At 39.8% G+C, this 23,289-nt stretch overlaps 1 protein-coding gene across 1 annotated transcript in view; it reads left to right on the forward strand.

Moving 5' to 3' along the window:
• CACNA2D3 (calcium voltage-gated channel auxiliary subunit alpha2delta 3) overlaps window positions 1-23,289 on the forward strand; it is a 784,136-nt gene that overhangs the window by 717,760 nt on the left and 43,087 nt on the right. Inside the window, exons 32-35 of the mRNA XM_060022702.1 lie at window positions 6,419-6,494; window positions 9,130-9,182; window positions 10,937-10,992; window positions 18,249-18,360. Coding sequence (XP_059878685.1) covers window positions 6,419-6,494; window positions 9,130-9,182; window positions 10,937-10,992; window positions 18,249-18,360 — 297 coding nt within the window. The remainder of the gene's footprint in view (window positions 1-6,418; window positions 6,495-9,129; window positions 9,183-10,936; window positions 10,993-18,248; window positions 18,361-23,289) is intronic.

Here is a 23,289-nt window from a genome sequence, read left to right on the forward strand (position 1 = left end):
ATTATTCCAAGCAGTTTGCATGCATTACCTATCCTCATGGCAAATCCATGAAATACCTACTATCATTATTGCCATTTGACAGAAGAGGAACTGGAAGTGGAGGCTTCAAGTGTTTTAGTAATTTGTTCAAATTCACCCACAGTAGTGTGTGGGGAGATGGAATTTGAACTCGTGTCTCTTGGATTCTAGATTCTAGACCATGTTTTCCTGGTCACCACTCATCTTTTCCCATAGCTGGAGAAGACTAAGTATTCTCTGCAGGGATATTTGTTCATATTCATGCTTGTTTTGCTTTGAGAGAAAGTAAAAGTCTTTCAAACTTGAAGTCCAATGTATTGGTTAGTAGTTGGTTCTACTAGAAATAATAGGAAATTCCAAAATAACAAAGTGTGAAAGAACATAGGAGTCTTTTTCTCTTTTATGTGAAGGAAGTCTGAAAATACTAATTTGGGGGCCTCATGTTGTCATCATGGACACATGACCACATCTTTTTTTTTCTTTACCTCCTTCTAAGTTGGCTTTTAAAGTCAAGATTACCTCATGATCCAAGATAGCTGCTGAGCTGCAGCCATTAGTTCTGCAAACTAGGCTGGCAGGAGGATTCTAGGAGGTCCAAAAGGCCAAGTAAAATTCCTTTTTAAAATTTCTTTCTTTATTTAAGTACTTACTCCCGTACAATACTTTTGCTTCCATATAATACTGCTGCTTAATCACATGGCCTCACCTACCTACAAAAGAACCTGGGAAATGTGCATATCAAAAAGTCGGTGTTCTGCTCATTGCGAGAGGAGAATGGCTGTCGGGAGACTATGATAGCCTCTGCCACATCCATCGTGCCCCAGTTTGCTTCAGACCACCCAAGTCCTCTAACTATTGAACCCTGCTTCCTGTGACATCCACTCTGAAACCCTTCCAGAGATGAGGCTATATTCCTAACTCCTAGTTTTCTCCACACCCCACATGCCCGTGCAGTCCTGAACACAAATGGTCATAGCCACCATCTAATGCATCTGTCAGTGATGTCTGACCCCAGGCAATGACAGCAGGAGCACTCGATAACACCTGTTGGGTTTGACTAATCGTAATGACACTGGCAACACCAACATCCCTAGGTTCTAACATCCTGAGCCTCAGTTGTGTGCCCCACACTGTGCTAAGCGCAACTCAGGCATTACCATGGTGCAGTTGTTGTGAAATGTACACATGGCGCCAGGCATTTGGCAGAGCCCAAGGATGCTCCTCTAGCACCCAAGTTTCCTGCCTCAAGTGGGTTTTGCATTCACTCATTCCCTAAGCAGAATTTAGCTGTTTCCTTCTATATCTTACTCAAACAAAGAAGCAAAAGAAATTTAGCCTTTTCTACGTGGGATTAATCATAATTGCATTTTCCCCTTCAGTTTAACACGGAAAGCTAATATTCATGGAAGGCGTAGTTGAATGGGCAGACAAGCCACTGGCTAGGTGCACCTACTAGGCACCTGTGCATGTTATCCTGTGCCCCAGGATTGAAGCAAATTTGGCTGGGAGAGCCACAGTAACTTCACCTCCTGAGCCTTAGTTTCCTCTCCATGCCCTTGACATCAGAGATAATACTTGACTGGCAGAAAGTAATCGATTATTTCTTATTGTTACTGCTTTTATTACCTGGGTGAGATGTTGATGTGGTCAGTATCTGTGACTTTGTTTCTTTTTATAGTCTCAGCACCTGTTGATGAAAAGCATTTGGGGCTGATAGACCCTCTGCTTAATCTATAGAATGAGTGAGGCTCCCCTCTCAGGGTTCTGCACTGGACCCTGAGTGGCCCCAATACCCTAGGTGCTGGGCTTCCAGCTGGTGCAGCCTTATGGCACTTATTCTCTTCTAATGATGGGTGCTCATTAACTACATTTATTTTAGTGATTTTCCATCAGAGCGTTCAAAGGCACCTTCAACTCACCTCCTCTGCTGTGTTAAGATGTTCTGTGTTGATCATAAAGAACAGTACAATCTCTGTAAGAAGAGATTGGCCACCAAGGCGAAAAGGAGAGACGGGAGAGCTCCTTCTGGATCTACTATTAGTGTTCAGATGGAACAGACTGAGCTTTCCATTCTCCTGGCTGTCTAAGATGTATGAATGAGTAAACTTCCCATGGTGACAATCCCTTTGTTTAGAATTTCCTGTGTTCTTGTTCTATGCCCTGACACTTGCAAGTTGAAAACTGCCCCAGAGAACACATTTTATAGCTCAACAAAGGATACATATTTTTACATGCTACCCTAGTGAGTCACCTTTGCTTCTCATACTTTTTGATTCAAAATTGCTTAAATATGTCCCTCGGCGGGTCTCTATGTCAGATGCCTCCCTGTCCTGTTTTAGGGCCATATTTGCAAACATTAAGCTGTTTCAAGACTGGTTTTGAGGCACATTTTTAGCCAAAGTGAGTTAGAGTCGTTGCAGGTAATGTACCTGGCCTCATGGGCACAAAGTAGGTGTTTAATAAATGCTGGTCCCCACTGTTACTAATGAGCTTAAATTAGCTGAACTCATGCCTTTGAAATTCAACCTTCTAATTTTTAGAAGAAATCTTTTTCTTGGTCGTGATTTTTGTCTAGTTGGAAAAGAGAAGAATCAGCAAAATGGATTTAAGCAATTGCTAATGTCACGAGCCTGACACCCGAGACTCTACCTAGTACAGGATACATAGGGTTGCCCATGCTTGGTTTGCATTGCTTTGGGTTTCTTCTTCAGAGACTGTATCTGCCTTCTGTCAAAGTTTCAAAGAGACCCATCTGGGGAGCACAGAGATGTTAATGATAAGGTCTCCCCAGCAGCCCGCGGTTGCCGTGGCCTGGTGGTGATGTCATGGGGATTAAGGCATGTTATCTGTAATAAGAATAAACTCCTGCTGCTGAGTGCAGCAGTGCAGCAGCAATCTTGGGCTGGGCACGAGACGCTCGGGGCTTATTTTAGACCCGAAAGAAAGCAGGCAATTATCATGTTCTTTAACTATAATCAGCCGAACAGGATACAGGTAGCCACAAAATGGAGTTATTTAAAACAGTAACAAAATCACTTCAAAAAGGACAACAATCTGGAAGTCTCTCTTTCTGCAACATCTAGTTAAAGCTGCCTAAGCATGGAGAAGAGAGAGAAGGTTTGTTTTGTAACCTCCTCAGTGGCAATCAGATCAGGAAAGCTTATTTGTGAAATGAAAGGCAGGAACCCTGGCCTGGAAGCTGCCCTAGAGCAATTGAGTTTGGACCCAACAAGTAAACTGGAGCCTTTAAAAATGATCCCAGGAGAATCCTGAGCTTCCAGCCATCTGTTTGTCATGGTGGTTACCATGACAAGGGGCTCTCACTAGCCTGGCCAGCTAGTCCAGCCTGGTCTGGTGACCCCGTCACAGCACCTCAGCTTGGGTTGGAAGTTGATTCTGGATATTGATTATGAGACCCTATCTTGGGTAGCATTCCCTGTGACATTCCAATAAGACTCTGGGTTGGGGCACAGGGCTGAATTCTAAGCATTTCCTAGAACCTGCTACTGAGCAGAAGGCAGAGTGAGGTGGATTCAGCATGACCCCCATCTAATTCTGGCTCTGCCACTTGTTAGGTGTGTGAACTTGGGCACATCTTTAGGCTAGCCGAGACTTGGTTTGCCCCTGTGTGAAATGGGGATGATTAGAATCTCTCCTGTAGGAACATGCTTAGAAGAGTACCTTGCTCACAGTTGCTAAATAGACTTCAGTAGACATTAGCTGTTGTTACCCTGTCCTCAGCTATGAAGCTCATGGACAGAAGTTGCCGCATCATCTGCTGATAACCCCAGCATGACTTCTGAAGGTGTCTGTTACTTCAGTAAGAAGTGTGAATTTTACATTGCATCATATATGCCAATGAGCTAAGAAAACCAGGAGGCCTACCCATTCTCCAGCCAGCTGGGTAAAGCCTGAGTCAATTCCCAATGCGTTTAACACCACCCGCATTAATTCATAATGGCAGTGAAAACCAGACTAATAAGTTATAACAGCAGCTGCAGCCCTGCCTTCTGTTGAATGCTTCCTCTGTACTAGGCACTGTGCTAAAGGCAGTACATGTGTATAATCTCACTTAATCCTCACGACCACCCTATAAGGCAGCCATTATTCTCACTATTTTACAGGTGAGGAGACTGAGGCACGAAGAGGCTTAAAAAGAATTGTAATAAGTGGGTGAGTTAGGATTTGAGCTCAGGTCACTGACTTCAAAGCTAGCTTGCTAATCATTAAGTCACACTACCAGTCACTTGGGCCTTTGGGAACAGTGTAGCTTTAAGAGTCAAAAATCTAGCAAAGAACAAAATTAGGCCTTCTGTCACAACAAGGCTAGCACATTGCATAGTATATTTCAGTATACTTTCACATGACTGATTAGTTAAATCTGAGAACATCTCTGGAAGTCACTTTATAAATGAAAAAATAAAGCCTCAGAAGCAACCTGCTATTATAGATGACAACCAACCTTTTAAGCCAAGGCCACAGTGCATCCATGTCTACAAGACCCCAAACACACTCAAGTCCCACTCAACCCATGCTGCCTCTCACCAGCTCTGACCCAAATTCCAGCTGCAGAGATAGAGTTGGGCAGTAGGAAAAGGATAAAGCTAATAATAATTCTTGCCAAATCCTAGAAAGCCCTTCCGGGGCACCTGCCGAAATCCGCTGTTGAGGATGCAGACTGTGACGTGGTAGGCCAGTCAGGGGCCAATTAGACTTGTCCATCCTGGCCTGCAGTTGATTTTGTGGCTGAATTCGTGTCAGGGCTGCGTCAATGATGAGCATTTCTGTGAGAAGTTTGTTCAGGGAGTTCCCTGAGCCAGACACTTGGCTGGTTCATAGGCTTCATTTATCTCTCAGTATACACTGGTTCTGCTTGCATCTGCTGGGAGGAAAAAAGCCAGAGGACAGTCAGCAAGACTAGAAATGTCCTGAAGAGGAAGGGGCTTTGGGGGACTTTCCAGGAGATTGTGTGACACTGGTACCCTCTTGGGCTTTGCTGCCTATAATGCCTGTGTGGTGCTGGTCAGGAGCTGGTTTCCATCTCAATTTGGTCAAGTGGCCAGTTTTCTACCTGGTGCCCATAGATGCTCTTTGGTTTAATCCGTGTGTGTGATATCTCTAATTTATTGTCTAGAGGGGAAAGCCTTCACATCACATTTTGCAGTTGACCTCTTCAGTCTCAGCTGTGTCATCGACTATTCAAGATTCATGCAATCAGGCAGTCATTCATGCATTCAACCTTTTAAATTGGAACAGCTTCTCCATGCTGGGTGCTGTGCTAGGTGTGAAACAGATCCAACCCCAGTCCTGCAGCATGGAACTTCTATTGTAGTGTACATTTCCAGCACAGTGTTAAGTATGCTTCACATTACGCACTGTATTATTTCAGAAAGGTATTCCTGTAGGGAGAATTCCTTCCAGTCATTGAGAAGTTCATGTATTACAGTATTAACATGTCATCTGGCAGCTGTTAACATAGCTCAGGCTGGACTTTAAGTGTCTCTCCTTTGGGGGGCCAGGAATAGTGGGAAGAGGAGCTTGGGGGAGAGACGAAATGCCCGTCTCCTTTGGGATAAAGTGTTCGCGCCATCTAAAAGTTCTTAACTTGCTGCTGGAAATTGCCATTCTTTTTACTTTGTAAAGGTGTTAATAGGAAAGTAAAATATCTGTAAAAATTATAAAGTAAAACATCTTTGTAAGTGAGTAAAGATCATAACTAAGAGGAGAGCTGTATTTTTATCACCAAGGGAGAAAAAGACGTCCATTTTCCTGTTTCATAAACTGCACTGTTTTCGAAAGCATACTTAGTAGTGAGTATACATATGTTCACTACCATGGTGGTGGTAATGGAAGGGGGTTAACAACCAATGAGCCAGCTGGTTTCCAACAAATTGTCAAAGTGCCGGCTTTATCTTGGTCCAAGCCTATTTCCTCGTGCTTAAAAGAGACAGAGGATCCTGCCATTTCTTAACTCAAAGTGGCCCTTCCCAGCTCTCCTTGACCTTGCAGACATGATCCATGTGGATTTCATCAGGGGCCCAGAATTCAGTTTAAGAGAGCATCTTTCTCTGGAGTATCCCGGTCCATGCACGTCATCATTGTTCAAACCAAAATGACTATTTGGTCAAGTTGGGGGGTTTCTTCTCCCAACCCTCCATCCCAACGGTACCTTTATTCCCTTTATTCTTTAAGTTCCAAGTGTGACATGACTGTGTCTCCAGTCCTGGACTTTGCTGTGTCCCTTGCTTGTCACCCTTGTTAGGCCTGCCTTGACTTGTGCTTGTCACTGCTGCACTGGCTGGTGGTGTTAGTGACTGTTCACCTTGCTGGTTGGTCCACAGCATCATCTGGTTCTCGTGTTTTCCCATTTAGTGAAGCTCCTTTCCATTCTCTTCTATAGAATTACCCTTTATGACTATCAAGCCATGTGCAGGGCCAACAAGGAGAGCAGCGATGGTGCCCATGGTCTACTGGATGTAAGTACAGTGCAGTCACTCAGAAAACAACTGCATGTTTTTGTCTGTCCCTGCATGTGAGCATATCTTTTTCTTTGGAGTCATCAAGTTTATCTGTTTCAAAACCATGAATATTTAAATGTGTCAAGTCAAGAAGATCACTTCTGTTTAAACCCAAATCCAGTGATTGTGTGTATGATAAACAGGTCTAAAGTATTTGATGGATTAATGCAGCAACCCCCCATCCTTTTGTTGGATAGAAAAGGGGAGAAGTTTTATCAATTCCCTCATTCTCAAATAAAAGACAATTTGGTTTGGTTCAACAGAAACCTTCCTTTTAGTTTGTAATAGAGCTGTTAGCCTATGCCCAAATTCACATTTTGATCAGATTCTCTGCTCTAATCATGCTGCTGCTTTTAACATCATTTTCCCTGGAGCTGATTCCATCCATGATGTCACAGTTGAGGATCAATCAACATAGCTTTGTATCATTAGAAACTGGCTTTCAGATCACCAGAAATTAACTGTGACAATTTACCCCCAGTTTAAAAATATAATTTACAATGTGCAAGCAATATAAATTTGGTCACCAATAACTTGAAAACACAGAAAAAACAGATACAGATACTTCAACATAGTCTGACATATGGGTATAAATATAACCCTTACATGTTATCATTTTGTAAATTCCAAAAAATCAACCTAAAATTTGGTTTGAAGCACAAAATTTAAGAGCCGTTTTGGTTTTAAAATATAAATATACACCTTCTCATTTACAGATGTAAGATCTTGCAAGGGGATTATTTAAAAACCAAATATTTAACACGGTTCTCCTACACTAAGGGAGCAAGGAATGATTCTGAGCTGGGACATTTCTGAGAGGCAACTAGGAACTAAAAATGGGACGATTTGAAAAATACCACTTTTTAGTGAGAATCAACACATATCTCCACACCCAGCTTCCCTAGCCTTAGCATGAGTATTTCCAGATTTAAAATGTTCCCAAGATATGTTTTTATCATTAGGCTTAAGACCTCAATGGCTTTACCCTTCTGAATGCTAATGTGCATTAAAATTTTTTAATCCTGTATTTACATAATCCCTTTGTTTACCCTGCATTGAGCCAGCATCTGGCAGGCAATGCTTGAGTATCCTCCTCCTACTGCCGCAGCCAAGCCCCCCTCCACCCCCCCACCCCCGCCCCGGCCCGCCCCGGGCCTCAGGGTGAGCTGCCCCTGTGCCTCCCCCTCTTCCTTCCTTAATCCCTTTATTCATTCTCTCCTCCCACACTATGGAGGACTACTGAAATGTCACTACCCATCCTGGCAGGTACAAAGACACAAAACTGTCCTATGGTCTGACCTCCCTTGGTCCTTTTGAAAGAAAGATGGTTATTTTTCAAGCCATAAGAAGTATAATGGCAGAACCACAGGATTGCATGGCCGCATTTGGTTTTAGGAAATAGTTAAAAGTTCACATCCTTATCTGACCCTGAAAGCCCTGTGATTCAGGGAATGATGAGGACACACTCAGTCAGAGCAAGAGATTTAGTCTGAAATCTGGGTGGGCTGGGAGTAACCCCAGCGGATTGTTGTGTTCTGTACATTTGCTTACTGGCTTGAATAGGCAAGTTTTAAGAATGGTCAGGGGTAAATAAATTTGTCCTTGTTTTATTTGAAACTGGATAATCCTCCCATTCCTAGCTCTAGTCCTTATCATCAAAATGCTTAGGAGGTAGGATTAAGCAGCTGTCACGTCAGAAACCAGGATTGGGCATTTCAATTCCCTGCTACCTAAAGACAACCACAGAAGGTTCTGAGATTTGTCTGGACCTGCAACTTGGGGCTCGGGCTTTGCCAACGTCATTACCTGTCTCTCAGATCCACCCACTGCTCACATATCTAGCATACCTAGGTACAAAGAACCGACTGAGGGGGAGACTTGGTATTTTCCAGAATTCAGGAAATTGAATTATCCACATAGGAAATATCACAGAGTAAACAATCCCACTGCTTTTTTTAATTAAAATATTCTGAAATAAAGATTAGCCCGTCAATGCCTTCTTTTATAGAGTGAAGGGGATTTTCTGCAAGGATAAAATCACATATTTATATGGTTATCATTTTTTTCAAGTCTGAATATGTAAGTGTGAGAAAACGCAGCTTAAATCCTACATAATTCATGGGCGGCATTAAAATCAAGCATGTGCAATTTTTGCTTATTTCAATGAATGACATACAGTGATGGAGAACAGGGAATCACCTTTCCAAGAGGCAGCCCTGTGAATTACCATTTGAAATTAGTTATATGATTCCAACCGCTCAGCATTAGGCTGTGAAATATTAGCCCCCAGAGAGTAAAGGTTTAAGCATCATTTGGTGAACTTCCTTTTTCCTCCCAGAGATAACCCCTGTATTAGATCATGTTTATTTTACTTGTAAATCACATCTCACTACAGGGGAGTTCAAAGTTTTAAAATGTTAGTTTTGGGATACAGTATCCAACCATTTTCTTCTTTAAGCTAGAGCTTCACTGTTTTTTGACATGATATCAATCTCTCTAGAAAAATAACATTGTCTTTTTGTAAAGCCTTAGGTTAAACTACAAATTTTGTGTGTGATACAGTGTTTTTAATGAACTGAATTCTTCTCTTCAGCCTTATAATGCCTTCCTTGCTGCAATAAAATGGATAATGACAGAACTTGTCTTGTAAGTACAATTTGCTGCATGTTTAAAAAAGTATTATTGCTTATAAAAAAGTATTACTGCTTTTCTGTGTTAAAAAGTGAATTGGGAGACTCTGCTTCCAATAACCATTACATTCATAATACTCTGCGATAACCTGATTGAACATCTCGAAATATTGAATGTTGAGTCCCCAAAATTATCTTTTATTAAGTTGTTCATGGTCACTGCTCATGCCCTTATATCACCATTTAGCAGACTAACAGCTTGCAATACACAAACCACATTTATTTATTGTGGTTACTGTTAAATGTAACATAGATGTCTGGCTGTTCTTAATGCAGCCTGGGTGGGCTGTGGTCAGAAGAGCAAATTGCCAGGCTGTCCACTGTGCTCCTTTGGATGTCTTGGCATGTGCAGGCGTGGGGGCCTGTGCACTCATGGGTCAGGGGCTTTCTCAGGTGTGATTTAATTGTTTACCCTGTCAAATTACAGTCCTGCTGGATGCATCTGTGACTTAGGTCAGACTTGAAATGGCACAAAGATGAAAGGCTTGACTTCCAGATGAGATATTGGACACATTACAGAAACACTGTGTCACACAGAAAGGAGGAATTCCATGGACCAGCATGGAAACCAGATCATTCAAGCTGCACCAAACTCTCTTATTCTTATTTTCCCCATTAATGTTCCAGTTCTATGAGTTTAAGGCAGATTTCTTGCTATCTGATGAACAGACATTGTCTTCCTTATTGCTTCAATGTAACCTATGTTAACAAAGTTATAACTTCAAGTGGGGAGTAACTTCTAAATGTACATAAGAATCAGAAAATACAGGTAATAGTGAGATTTTGATTGAGAGCTGCTAGAGGATAGCAGCCATGAGCCTGAGAAGGAAATGACTGAATTTTGATCTATTTCCATTTATTTAGAGGATGATTTATATTACTTTTGCATTCTTTACTAGCAGTTGAGAAATTATGATTTTTGTGGAGTTGCATTGTGATATAATTTCATAAAATGGAGCTTGTTCTCTCTGTCCCCACCACCCTGCCCTACATACACACACACACACACACACACACACACACACACACACACACACACACACAAAACTGAATACATTTGTGTTACAGTGTAAATTTTGAAAACATCCTTTGTAGTGTAGATCATAGTCTAAGTAGAGAATATTCCATTTGTATTTCTGAACCAAGGCAGGGGAAGCCCTTTGGTTTTTTGTTTGTTTGTTTTTGCGATACGCGGGCCTCTCACTGTTGTGGCTCTCCCGTTGTGGAGCACAGGCTCCGGACGCGCAGGCCCAGCGGCCGTGGCTCACGGGCCCAGCCACTCCACGGCATGTGAGATCTTCCCGGACCAGGGCACGAACCCGTGTCCTCTGCATCGGCAGGCGGACTCTCAACCACCGCGCCACCAGGGAAGCCCAGGGGGAAGCCCTTTGAATGTTGACTTTTTACTATGGACTCAGACTATAAAAAGAAAACAATTTCTGCTTATAAAGCAGATATTTCTCAAAAGAGTCCCTGAGTCTAGGTGAACCTGATTTCAGGGTTTGGCTGGCATTGGTGATAAAATAGTCTTTCACAAGTAAGACAAAACCTAGTGAAAATTCAGTGGTAACTGAACCAAGCACCTTGATATCTCCAGATGATGATGTTATTCTTTCAAATGAGGTGAGTGATGCTGAATAACACAGAATGTCACTTCAATTCAGGGTGTGGGTGACCAAGTAACATTGGGCTTTTTCATTTCCTGTTTAGGTTCCTGGTGGAATTTAACCTCTGCAGTTGGTGGCACTCAGATATGACAGCTAAAGGTAAGCAGCAACTGGCTTCTCTTTCCTTGCTCAGAGTGATGAACCCGGGGTTCACTGGCTACTTTTCACCAGGGATGTGCTCATGTAAAACTACCCAGGACAAAGAAGTGATGATTTCTCCTCTCTGTCAGCAAAAGGCATCCTTTGTGCTAAGGGCAGCGCTGTTCAATCTAACAAAAATTCCACAGGCTTCATTCAGCCCGTGTTGAATGTACACTTTGACCTGTTTCCTTAACTAAGGCTTTGAGGTCATACACTGCACAGGAGAATTCTTCAAAAGCTAGTGGGCAGTGCTGAAATCTAAGGGTCATAGACACATTGCCTTTCTCAGGCTGAATGAATGGATAACCATTACCTTTTTACCATTACCTTCATAAAATATAAATCTGATCATATTACTTTCCCTGCTCAAAACTATCAATGATTCGAGCAGTAATTAGTAGAAAATATTAGAGGCCTGAGTTGTGGAGTTAGATTAGTATGGATTTGAATTCTGGCTCTGAGGTTGGCCTTTGTCAAGTTAGCTGATCGCCTCAAGCCTCAGTTTCCCCACAGTAGGCAAAGTAGAGAAAATAATAAAAAATATTTATCTCTTATCATTTGTGTGTATGTGTACATTTAATGGTAAGATAAATCATGATGTATGCTGAGCATAGGACTGGAATATAGTAAGCCCTCAAAAATGGTAGCTGTAATTAATTCATGATAATGGTGATGATGATGTTGACTGTAAAAAAATGAAATATTGCCATTTGCAGAAGTATGGGTGGACCTAGATAACATTATACTTAGTAAAGTAAGTCAGACAGAGAAAGACAAATACTATACGATATCACTTATATGTGGAGTCTAAAAATAATACAAATGAATCTATATACAAAACAGAAAAAGACCCACAGACACAGGAAACAAACTTACGGTTACCACAAAGAAATGACAGCCCATTCACAGAAAGGCATAGGAAATACCTATGAAATTTAGTAATATAGCAAGAAAAACAATATGCAAAGTTGTATACACCCCCCAAAACCCCCCAATGGTTTGGGAGAAGGAGGATGTAGAGTTAAATCAGATCAGCAGTCAGGCCAATGGGAAGTCACTAGGCAGGAACCAGAATAGGAGATAGGGAAACTTTCATGCACCCCAAAGAAAATTTTACCTGTAACATGAACCTGCTTTTGTTTAAAATTGTACATGATTTGAAAAAGAAAGACGAGAAGGAACTTACATAATGGGTGCTTGTTATCTTTTTCTAGTCATTTTTCTTTGGCTAGCATGTCCACAATTTTACTATTAGGGGTGAAAAAAAGGTACATGAGATTAAGTGAGAGAAAAGGAAGAAAGGTGATCAATAGAGGCCAAGAGAATGGATGGCAGTTGGTTAGATGGCTGCTCTCTGCAGCACCAGTGTCTGGGGACACATCACCACTCCTTGCCAGTCAGGCTTTGAGCTCTGTTTCACCTAGAGATGAAGTGCCGCGACCCTGGAGTCAGGCAGCCTTCCTCTGCCACTTGCTAGCTGTGCGGTTGGACAAGTCTCTTGGTCTCTCTGGGCTTTGGTTTCCTTGCTTGTCCACAGAGATAACAATAGTCGTGATGTGGTTGTGAGCAGTGGATTAAACTGTGCATGCAAAGCCCACGTGCAAGATGGGGCACAGAGCGAGTCTCCAGTGTGGTGGGCGGGGCTCCAGTTTTGGGTGGTGGTGTCTCTTTTGGCTAAGACGTCTGGCTCTCTCTGAGGAGTGTGCTCAGTGCTGGGGCAGCAGGCTGGTGGTCTTCAGTGGTTCACTTTCTGGCATTCCTCTCATTTCTCTTCATATCCGCATGCCTGCACACCCTGGCTGAGCGGCTTTGGTGGTGATCATGTGCGCCCTCTTCACGCCAAGCTCCATTGCTGCTTCCCCCATTCTCACCTTGGCCTGCTTCCCTTCCCTGCTGCCACAGGCATCTGCCCTCACTCTTGCTCTGGTCCTTGACATGGACAATTAGTTGTAGAGTTTCTTTTAAGCGCCCCTCCCTGTGATCTCCACTTAGACCAGTGGTTTTCAACCTGGGGGTGATTTTGCCTCCCAGGGGTCACTGCAGTGTCTGGAGACATTTTTGGTTGTCACAACTGGGGATGGGAGAGAGCTATTGGCATCCAGTGGTTAGAGGTCAGAGATGCTGCTAAACATCTTACAACACACAGGACAGCCCCTCACAACAAAGAATTATCTGACTCAAAGTGTCAATAGTGCCACTCTTGAGAAACCCTGGTGTAGGGCAGGAGAGATGAATTAGGAAGGGGGATACGGTCTTGGCACTCATGACAGTTACAGAAACTTGTGAAAGTTCCCATTCTGAAATTTCACATCCCTTCTCCCTTCTTGCCCCTCCACCTTAGCTAAGACGAATGACGTGATGCTTCAGGTCTCTGTTTTCTGTCTTAGGAAGCTTTTTAAACAACACTTAGTAGGTAATTCCAAATCCTCTCACTCCATCGACAGACTGCACAAAGACCTTGTCAGATAGTTACATCATCTGCAAGTTGTGTGCCAATATATAGTGCTTTTTCCTTCCCAGAGAGCTGGAACTAGGTTCTCTTCAGATCCCTTCAACATACCTGAGAGGTGGGGACTGCTAGAATGTGTCACTAAGCCTCTCTGAGGCACGTAAGTCAGGCAGCTAATAGGAAATGGACTCAACCCCAAACCAAGGCCAGCCACCTCCGCTGGAGGACGGCGAGAGACGCACCTGGCTTTCTGTGAGTCCCAAATTGAGCAAGCTGCCGCCCGTGGATTGTCTCATTCAGACCTGCAGCCCTCTGCTGGGCATGGCTATGACTTTTTCTATTTTATAGATGAAGAAACTGGTTCAGATGATGAATGCACTCGCCCACAGAGCTGCAATCATCTGGATCTTTGTTAGAGGTAAACGTGAATCTCAGACCCAGTGTAAGCAGGGAAAATTCCAAGCACCATAACAATATTGCCTTGAGAGGTTTCTTCATTCTAAATTTACCCTTCCCTCACTGGATAAAGACCCTGAGCTGAGACATACATCTTTGTTTAACTAAAAATGGAATCCATAATTACACTGTTTATCTGCTTCATTTCCTTAATGAAGGGGACTGTGGAAGGCCATTTCTGCTTGATTATCACAAAGGTATCATTTTGGCGAAGCTGCACAAAGAGAACGGAGCTTGCTGGCCCCGGTTATGAATGGGGGTGCATTCACAGAGACAAAAGAAGAGGAAGGCTTTTCAAATGGCAACTCTATTCATTCCTGATTGTCTGCACATAATTACTGTGAACCCAAGTCAGTTATTCTCATCAGGGACATTTGTTGCTAAGGGAAAATTAAAGAAATCCAATTGTGTGGATGCTCCATTGGGTGCTTCATTGTGAGTGAGTGATAGGTTCTGGCGGCTTCATCCTGAGACGTCCAGTGTAACTGGGGTGGGAGGCAGACAGGGTGATGGCCAAGAGCCCAGGCTCCGGGACGTGACCATGTGGATGTGCATTTGGGCTCCATTACATAGTGGTGTGACTGTGGGCAAGCAGTTAACTTCATTTCTCTGAGTTTTAGTCTCTTCGTCAGTAAAACAGGATAGCAGCAGGGCCTTGCTCACTGTGTGATGGTGAAGATTCCATCCAAAAAAGGGTCTAGCACGGTGTTTGGCATGTAGTAAGCGCTTAGTGAGTGTTGGCTGCAAAGGTGGTGGTGGTTGTTTTGCTATTTAGGTAATGATCATGACGAGTCACTTTCTTTGGGACTCAAGGCAGGCTATGTCTGCTTTCTGAATTTCAGTTTTCCCTTCTGAGAAAATAAGGAATCAGTCTATCTGAGCTCCATGATGCTTGTGTACCTACACCTTTGTAAGATAATGAGTTTTAAATGCCTGAGAGTTAAAACAGTACCCATCAGATGACTGGCAGCCTTAGTTATTGGTTTGAAATTCCATAGATAAACAGTAATGACTAGCAAATATATGTGGTGTTTTCCGTAGCACTCCAGACAAAGAAAGGTCTTCATAATAAACCATGTTATTTAGATTAAATGTGGCCATGGTTTTATATGATAATTTGTGTGTTTCCCAAAAGTACCAAGCAACTTCCAGCCAATCTATAGTCATACTGCAAATAGACTCAATGGCTCATCACCACATTAGTACGGGTGCCCTACAGTTGTCAGAGGAATAAGAATTTCATCTCTAGAAAAGATCAGAGCCAAATGAGTCTCTCCATTGAGAGCGCTGGACTCATTCCATTGTAACTGGGCCCAGACAATTAGAATTAGAGATGGTGCAATTATCAGGGTTATTTAAATCACGTGTGCTGCCTATCTCAGCCTGCCCCAAAGACCTTTCTTCCTTTCTCTCATTGGCCAAACTTCATAAAGCAGTTAAATATATATACATGTGCTGGAGCCAGACGGCTCAAGTTCAAATTTTGGCTCTGCCACATACGCACTGGATGAATTTGAACAATTCACTTCATCCTCTCCTCCATTCACTAATCTCCAAAACAGAGATAACAATTGTTCTTACCTCACAGTTCGAATTTTTTTAAATTTTGTCATGTTGTACTGTTAAATAAATAAATACATGTAAAGCAGAACAACATCTGGCAGATAAATTTCTTAATAAATGTATCCATTACCATCATTGGGTTATTATATGCCATCTGCATGCTGTGCCGTATCCACTTATAATCTGTGCTTTTGTTTACTTAACCTTTATTTCATTTCAACTGACTGACTTTTTGAAAGTTAGATACCTTAAATATTAAAGGGAAGCTTCCCAAATTAAAAGTCAGTATTGTTTGCCATATAGAGAAATCAATTGTAAAAATAAGAACCCTGAAAATAAACTATGTTATCATATTGTAGTCAGGTCCTCTGAGCTTCATGTTTGGCCTCCCTAGGGTAAAGGAGAAAAAAGCAAATGAATGAAAGATGGAAGAAACTCCATCAAACAAAGACATCTTCCTGACAAAAATTGAGGACACTGACAAAGAAATGGGAAGAGAATGATGTTCCCACCCAGCGCCTCTGTGTTGTGACTGTTGGACCTCAGCCTCCTGAAATCCCCTTGCCTTCCCCCAAGGCAGGCAGTTTGCCATTAGGGACCGAGAGTCTCCCATTTCCTTTGTGTTATTTGCCTGAAAAACACCATTCAAGAGAATTATTCATTTACTCAGCAAGCATGTAATGACACTTCCTATGAGTTAGCACCGAAGGCTCAGGGGATAGACAGTGTTCGGGACCTGGCCCTTTGAGGGCATGACGACTACCCGCGTGGTACCCTCGGTGGAGTCAGGATCAGGGAGGCAGCCATCTGCTTGCCATTCTAACCAAACAGCAGTGGCTCAAAAAGGCTGACAGTCTGAGGATTCAATGAAGTAACCTTCACAGTAGAAGTGGTCCTGGCAGTAGGCACAAACACTTAAGTAGCCCTAGCAATGTACCAGCCACTTTTAGTGGATGAATTCATTTGATCTTCAAACGACCATGTGGAGTTGGTTCCCATTTTGCAGATGAGAACACTACAGTGTGGCGAAATTAAAAACCCACCTCATGTCATACAGCAGTGGCAGAATTCACAACACCCAGAATTTGTGCTCTTAGCTGTCAATACTACACAATTAGCCCAACTCCTGGCATGTAGATGGTAACATGAAGGCTGCTGGGGAGACGGGGCACACATGTGTGTGAAAATATGCGTGTGTGTCACTCTGTTAAGAGTTGTACATGCATTAGTCTGTTTATTCCTCAGAACAACCCAATGAGTTAGCATGGGAATCTCCCCTTAATGTCAGTGACCAGTTCCTGAAAATCACATTATGCATAAAAAGCTGACTGAGTCTACTTCCATTCGTTTTAAATAAGAAAAATTACAGGTGTTATTCTTCAACCCCAACCAATTTCCTCAAAATAATTAAAGCTCAGTAAAAAGGCTTGTATATTAAAGAATCACGTTAGGATGCAAATGCTTAAAACATGGCTTCCTGATCACCCAACAATTATCTGGTTGTTACCAAATAGTTGTTTTGCATTCAGTAACCCTCTGATGTCTCACTTAGTGCCGGCAGCCTCCCAGATGGTCATTCTACAAAACATCTACTGGTAGTTCTGACATCCAAACCAGTTGCATTTGGAATGTAACTGGAGACTTTGTTACAAATATGTATTTATATTTCTATATAAACATCAGCCAAAAACTTTATACAAAGTTTAGTTATTGGAAACCTATAAGCAAGCGTTCTACCGGGAAAATGTTCATGAATAGATCTCCTGTGAAGAGTACCTGTACTACTAGCATCTCCATTTTACAGACGAGAATACTGAGGATTAGCTAAAAGCAGTGAAGCAGGAATTTGTACTCCAAACTGCTCTGACTTAACCACTATGCTATAGTATCTGTCATCATTATCATCATCCCTAATGGCTTCATTAGAATGCTAGCTTTCTTTTTGTTGTAGTTGTTGCTATTATTTTTATTATTATTATTAATTGACATTAGCACTCACTATGTTCCAAGTACTGCACTAAGTACTCAACGTATATTATTTCATTGAAATCTCACATCAGCCTCTATTAAAAGAACTATATTATCCCAATTTACAAATTTTAAAAAATTGAGACTTAGGTTTTGGAATTTGCCCACTGGACATAACTTGTTTAAACTAATTAATCCACCACCAAGCCCTTACCAAGTACCTACTGTGTACTCATCCACGTGCCAAGGTTATTTAGTACTATCTTACTGGACAGGGAACTTCATAATAGTAGGATTAGGTTCATGGCTGTGTTTCAAAGACATTATGTATTTTACTATTCCATATTTCAATTTTGTTTTTGTAATAAAACCATGCAATTGTATCATGACCCTAAATAATACGGTGTAACTTGTATTTTATACATTTATTCAGATGTGTATACGTGTGTGTGTGTGTGTGTGTGTGTTGTTGTCACTGCTAAGTTCAAGTAAGTATGAGGTCAGAGACCGAGTGACTGATGTTGTCCCAGAAAGTAGAATTCTTGTGATGCATAAATGATAGTTGATCACGCCAGCAGAACTGCTTGAGGAATTATAGCTTATAGAGTTGCTTGGCAGATGAAATCACTTGACTAATTAGAAAATAATGCATTATGCTGTGCCTAGAAAAATCACAGAGCAGCAGGAGCGGAACTGCGTTCTGAGTTACTGTGGGCTGCCAGTCACAACAGAGCCTGTGCCTTGTATTCTTTATCATTTTTTTTTCTTATTCCTGTAGCCCAGAAATTGAAACAGACCCTGGAGCCTTGTGATACTGAATATCCAGCGTTCGTCTCTGAGCGCACCATCAAGGAAACCTCAGGGAACATTGCTTGTGAAGACTGCTCCAAGTAAGCACCCCCTGCCCCTTTCTGCTCAGTATAGAACTTTTCCAGACAGGCCATTGTGGCTGGCATGAGTAGGATTACGTTGAGAGCTGGAAACATGGCTGCCCTCTTGTGTGAGGAAGTATTTCCATCAGCTTGGAAGAAACATCACTTGGCTTTGCTAGAGAGATCATTTAGAGTTTGGGAAACATTCAAATGTATGAAAATACATCCTAGAATATAAGAGATTTTTAGTTCAGTTTGTAGGCGCGTGGAAAAAGTCCTGGTTGGTTTTTTTTCCCAATTGACAGTTGGCAATTTCAGCTATTTGGGGAAATTTCTCAGGTGTTTTTATTGAAGGCGCCAAGCCTTCAGGATTCACCCAAATCTGACATATTGGAAATGATTTCTTGGAGGCTTAATATGAGAGTCCCTGATTACTAATGAGGTCAGGCCTCTTTCACCGGTTTTATTGGTCATTTGGGGTCTTTGGCCTCTTCATTCCTGTTGGCAGTTCTCTACTGGGTGGTGGATCTGTTCTTACTGATTTGGGCATTCTTTCTTTTCAGGTATGATTTCTTTGCAGTTCTCTGCTCTGTATGTGTCTTATTCTTTGGTCTATCTCTTCACTTTTTATAGAAGTCTATAGATGCATATAAAATTTTTTTTGACTTTATTTTAATGTAGTCTAATTTATTCTTATTTTCTTCTTTAATTTGTGCATTTTTTGCCTTGTTTCAGAAAATAGTGTCTGCCCTAATGTAATAAATATATTCTCATATATTTTTATTCTGAACACTTTAAAGGGTTGCCTTTCACATTAGAACTTTAATCCCTCTGGAATTTACTTGTGTGAGTGTCATGAGGTAGGGTCTAATTTGGTCCTTTTCCATATAGTTGGCCTGTTAACCAGCACTTTATATTGAGTACTTTTTATTTTCCAATAGATATATTATGATACCTGTATCATGGGCTGAATTCCCATCTATTTGCAGATCTGTTTTCAGGTTTTATGGTTTGCCAAAACCTGTGTCAACACAATATCTCTTTAATTATTATACCTTTGTAATGTGACTTGATAGCCAGGAGAACAAATCTCTTTTTCTTATTCTTCTTCTAAATCAACTTGACTATTACTGCCTTTTTACTCTTTTGTATTAATTTTAGAATCAGCTTATTAATTTTGATGAATTATGCTAGGGTTTTGATTAAAATTGCTATAAGTTATAGATTAATTTGAAGATAAGTGCTATTTTTAATGATACTGGACCTTCCCACTTATAAGCCGAATATCTCTCTTTATTTACATACCTGTCAATACAGTTTTATAATTTTATGTTAGATTTATACCTAAGCAGCTTATGGTTTTTTGCTATCAGAAATGGCATATGTTTAAAACTACATTATCTGATCAGTAATTGCTAACATATGAGAAGCTCACTGATTTCTGTATGTTAAATATCCTGCATCCAACTGCTAACTGCTCTTTTAGATCTAATAGTTTGTGTATGGGTTCTCTTGGACTTTTTTTCGTACAGAGTAATATCATTTGTAAAATTTTCCCTTCTAATCTCTACACTTAATTATTGTTTTATTGAACTGGACTTCTGATACATTTGTTGAATAGAAGCTGTGAGAGTAGACAACTGTGTCTTGTTCCTAATTAAAGGAATTGCTTGTAATAATTCCATGTTAAATATGATGTTTGATATAGGGTTTTTAAATTGTAGGAAAATATAAATAATATAAAATTTACCATTGTAACTATTTTTAAGTGTACAATTCAAGGACATCAAGCACATTCCAGTGTTGTGCAACCTTAATTATTATCCATTTCCTAAATTGCTATGAGTTCTTGGTAACCATTTATTAGGTTAAAGAAAACCTCTTCCAGTGTACTTGTTGCTCTGGTTGTTACTGTTTGAAACTTGAATGGATGTTAAAAGTTATCGAAAATTTTTTCTACATCCATTATTAAAATACTTTTTAAATATGTTGTTACATTCATATAATTTAAAAAATTTTAAAATCATGAACTATATCGTATATATTATAAATATCTTTAATAGTAGATGGGTTATCTAATATGAAAACATACTTGCTTTCCCAGGATGGACTTTCATTGTCATGATTACAAAAAATGGAAAACAAAAACCATATTACTAGATTCATTTGGTCATATTATATTGTGAATATTTGCATTTGTGCTCAAAAAGGAGAGTGGACTATACTTTCCCTTACTTGTCCTGTCATTTGGCTTTGCTATTAAGGTCATTTTATTGTCACAAAATTACCTGAGGAGTCTTCTTTCTTTCTCTGATATCTTTAACATTTTGTGTAAGATTAAATTATATTTCTTGTAGATTTAGTAAAACTACCCATAAAACTGTCAGTGGCTGATGGGTTTTTGCTTATTTGTTTGTTTTTGTGTGTGAGTAAATTTTCAGTCACTCAGTTTCCTTAGTGGTTAGATATCTCTTTGGAATTTCCATTTCTTTTTTAAATGATTTTGGTGATTATATTTCTGAGAAAATTGCCTGTTTCATCTCACTCTTCAAGTTTATTGCATACATTTGTAAACAGTGTTCTCTTTTCATTAAAAATGTTACCATATTTGTGATTTTGCCCCTTTTAAATCACTCTCTCCTTCTTCCCCTGTCTCCCTCCTTCGCACCCTCTTGTGTTTCCTCCTTTCCTCTTTCCCTCCCTCTCCATACTGGCGCAGATAGGTTTGTTTTGTTTTTCTTTCCAAAGAACCATCATTTAGTTTGTTTCATTCTCTCTGTTTCTTTGACTTTCTGTTTCATTTATTTTGCTTCTTATCTGTATCATTACCTTTCTTCTATGTTTTTGGGATTTACCCTGTTTTTTATTTTCTACGATATTGTGTTTGATGCTTAACTTTTTCAATTTCATTTTTCAGCTTCATTTATATATATATTATATATATATAAACTTTCTCTCTACATTCCAGTTTATCTTTGTAAATTTAGTATAGAGAGTTTCATTGTTACTCAGCTCTAACAATTTTCTAACTTTCACCATTTTTTTGATCTGTAAATTTTTAAATAGTGTTTTAAGATTTCCTAATATATGGGTTTTGAGGCTATCTTTTTAAAATTATTGATATCTAATTAAATGACATCGTGATCTGTATAACACATGTGTTTTAGTATGTGTGGAAGCTTGCTTTGTATTCTAGTATTTGTCCCCGTGTTTTTGAAAGCAAGTTTTATTCTCTAAAAGCTGAGTACAGGGATTAATATGTATCCATTGGATCAGGTGTGTTTATGTGTTTCAAACTTTGTTTTCCTTGGTCTGTTTTAGATGTCAAGCTCTCACCAGGCTTATGGATTTTTCCATTTCTTCATGTCATTCACTCTGTTTTGCTTTCTATATTGTGAAGCTATATTACCATGGATATTTCTGTTCAAGACTGGTGTAGCTTCCTAATAAATCATTCCTTTTATCATTGTGTAATAACACTCTTTATATGAAAGTCTTTATGCTTTAATGCCTATTTTGTTTGATAATAGCATAGGATTAGTAGTTCTTCTTTAGGTAATATTTTCTAGGCATATTTACCCCTTTCCCTCCATTTTCAAGTTTTTTTTTTTTTTGTCATTTTGCATTAGGATTTTGTATTGTAAATAGAATATAGCTGGATTTGAAATTTCATTATCTCTATTATTGCAGATTTAATCTTTTAAAATGTATTTTGCTTACCAATAAGTTTGTATTTATTTCTATTGTCATTTTGTGTTTTCTCTTCCCCATGCTTTTTCTTTTCTTTTCTTTCTTTCTTTCTCCCTCTTTCCTTTCTTTTCTTTTCTTTCTTTTTTGCCTTCTGTTGTATTCATTGTGTCTTCTCCATTCCCTTTTTTCCCTTACCAGTATACTAGTATATACTAGAAAAGTATACACTCTGCTCTTTTGCTGGTTACCCTTAACCTTTTAAACATATTTCAATTGGTCAGGATCTCTTCCTTCCTCCAGAACAAACAAAACCTTAGAACCTCTAACTTGGATTACATCTCATCTCTTTCATGTAGTATTTTCTAACATTTTAGTTCTACTGTGTTCTCAACCTACCAAATATTTTATTACTGTTATTGCTGCCTGTAGTAAATGAGATGTTTACCAAGTTGTTTACTTACCATTGCCTTTGTTTTTAACCATTGTTTTTGGTTCTAGAGTACATTAGAAGTTATTTTCAGGAATGATCTGGGAGTGATAAATTATCTCATTCTTTATTTGAAATTTCTTATTTAATATGTACTCTGCAGTGATAATTTAACTTCATGCTATCTAAATTGATACTTTGAAGATCCTATTCCATTGTCTTATGACTTTTAGGTTTGCACCTTTATAAGTAGTCTGGCTTTTCATTCCCCTCTGATGGCTTTTAAAGTGTGTCTCTTTAATGTTCTGAAGTATCACTGAAGTGTATTTAGATTTAAATGTATTTCTGTTTGTGTACTTTATTCTACATAATTTCCTTAAGCATATTAGAGTTCACTAATTTCCTTTTGATTGTGTCTAGTCTGCTGCTTAAAGAGTCCATTGAGATTTTTTAAAAATACTGCATTCTCTTTTTAAATTGAAGTATAGTTGATTTACAATACTATATTAGTTTCACGTGTGCAAAGAATCCATTGAGATTTTAATAAGGTTGTCTTTTTTATTTCTAGAAGTTTTATTTGCTTATTTAAAAAATCTGTATATTTTTTACATAAAGTCTTATTCTTAAGTTTCTATAACCAATAATAAAGGCCTTTTACGATTATTTTAATAGTTTAAATTTTGAAGGTACCAATCCTGTTGTTTCTTGTGTCTACTTTCTTTCCTGGTTGATTATTTTCTCATGTGTTTTGTCATTTTTTACTGTGAGCTGATCTTTGCTATTGATTATTTTTGTGGGAACAGAATAGAGACCGAGTTTCTCTTCACAGT

Source organism: Delphinus delphis, chromosome 10 (genome assembly GCF_949987515.2).
Source record: "Delphinus delphis chromosome 10, mDelDel1.2, whole genome shotgun sequence".
NCBI classification, from domain to species: domain Eukaryota; kingdom Metazoa; phylum Chordata; class Mammalia; order Artiodactyla; family Delphinidae; genus Delphinus; species Delphinus delphis.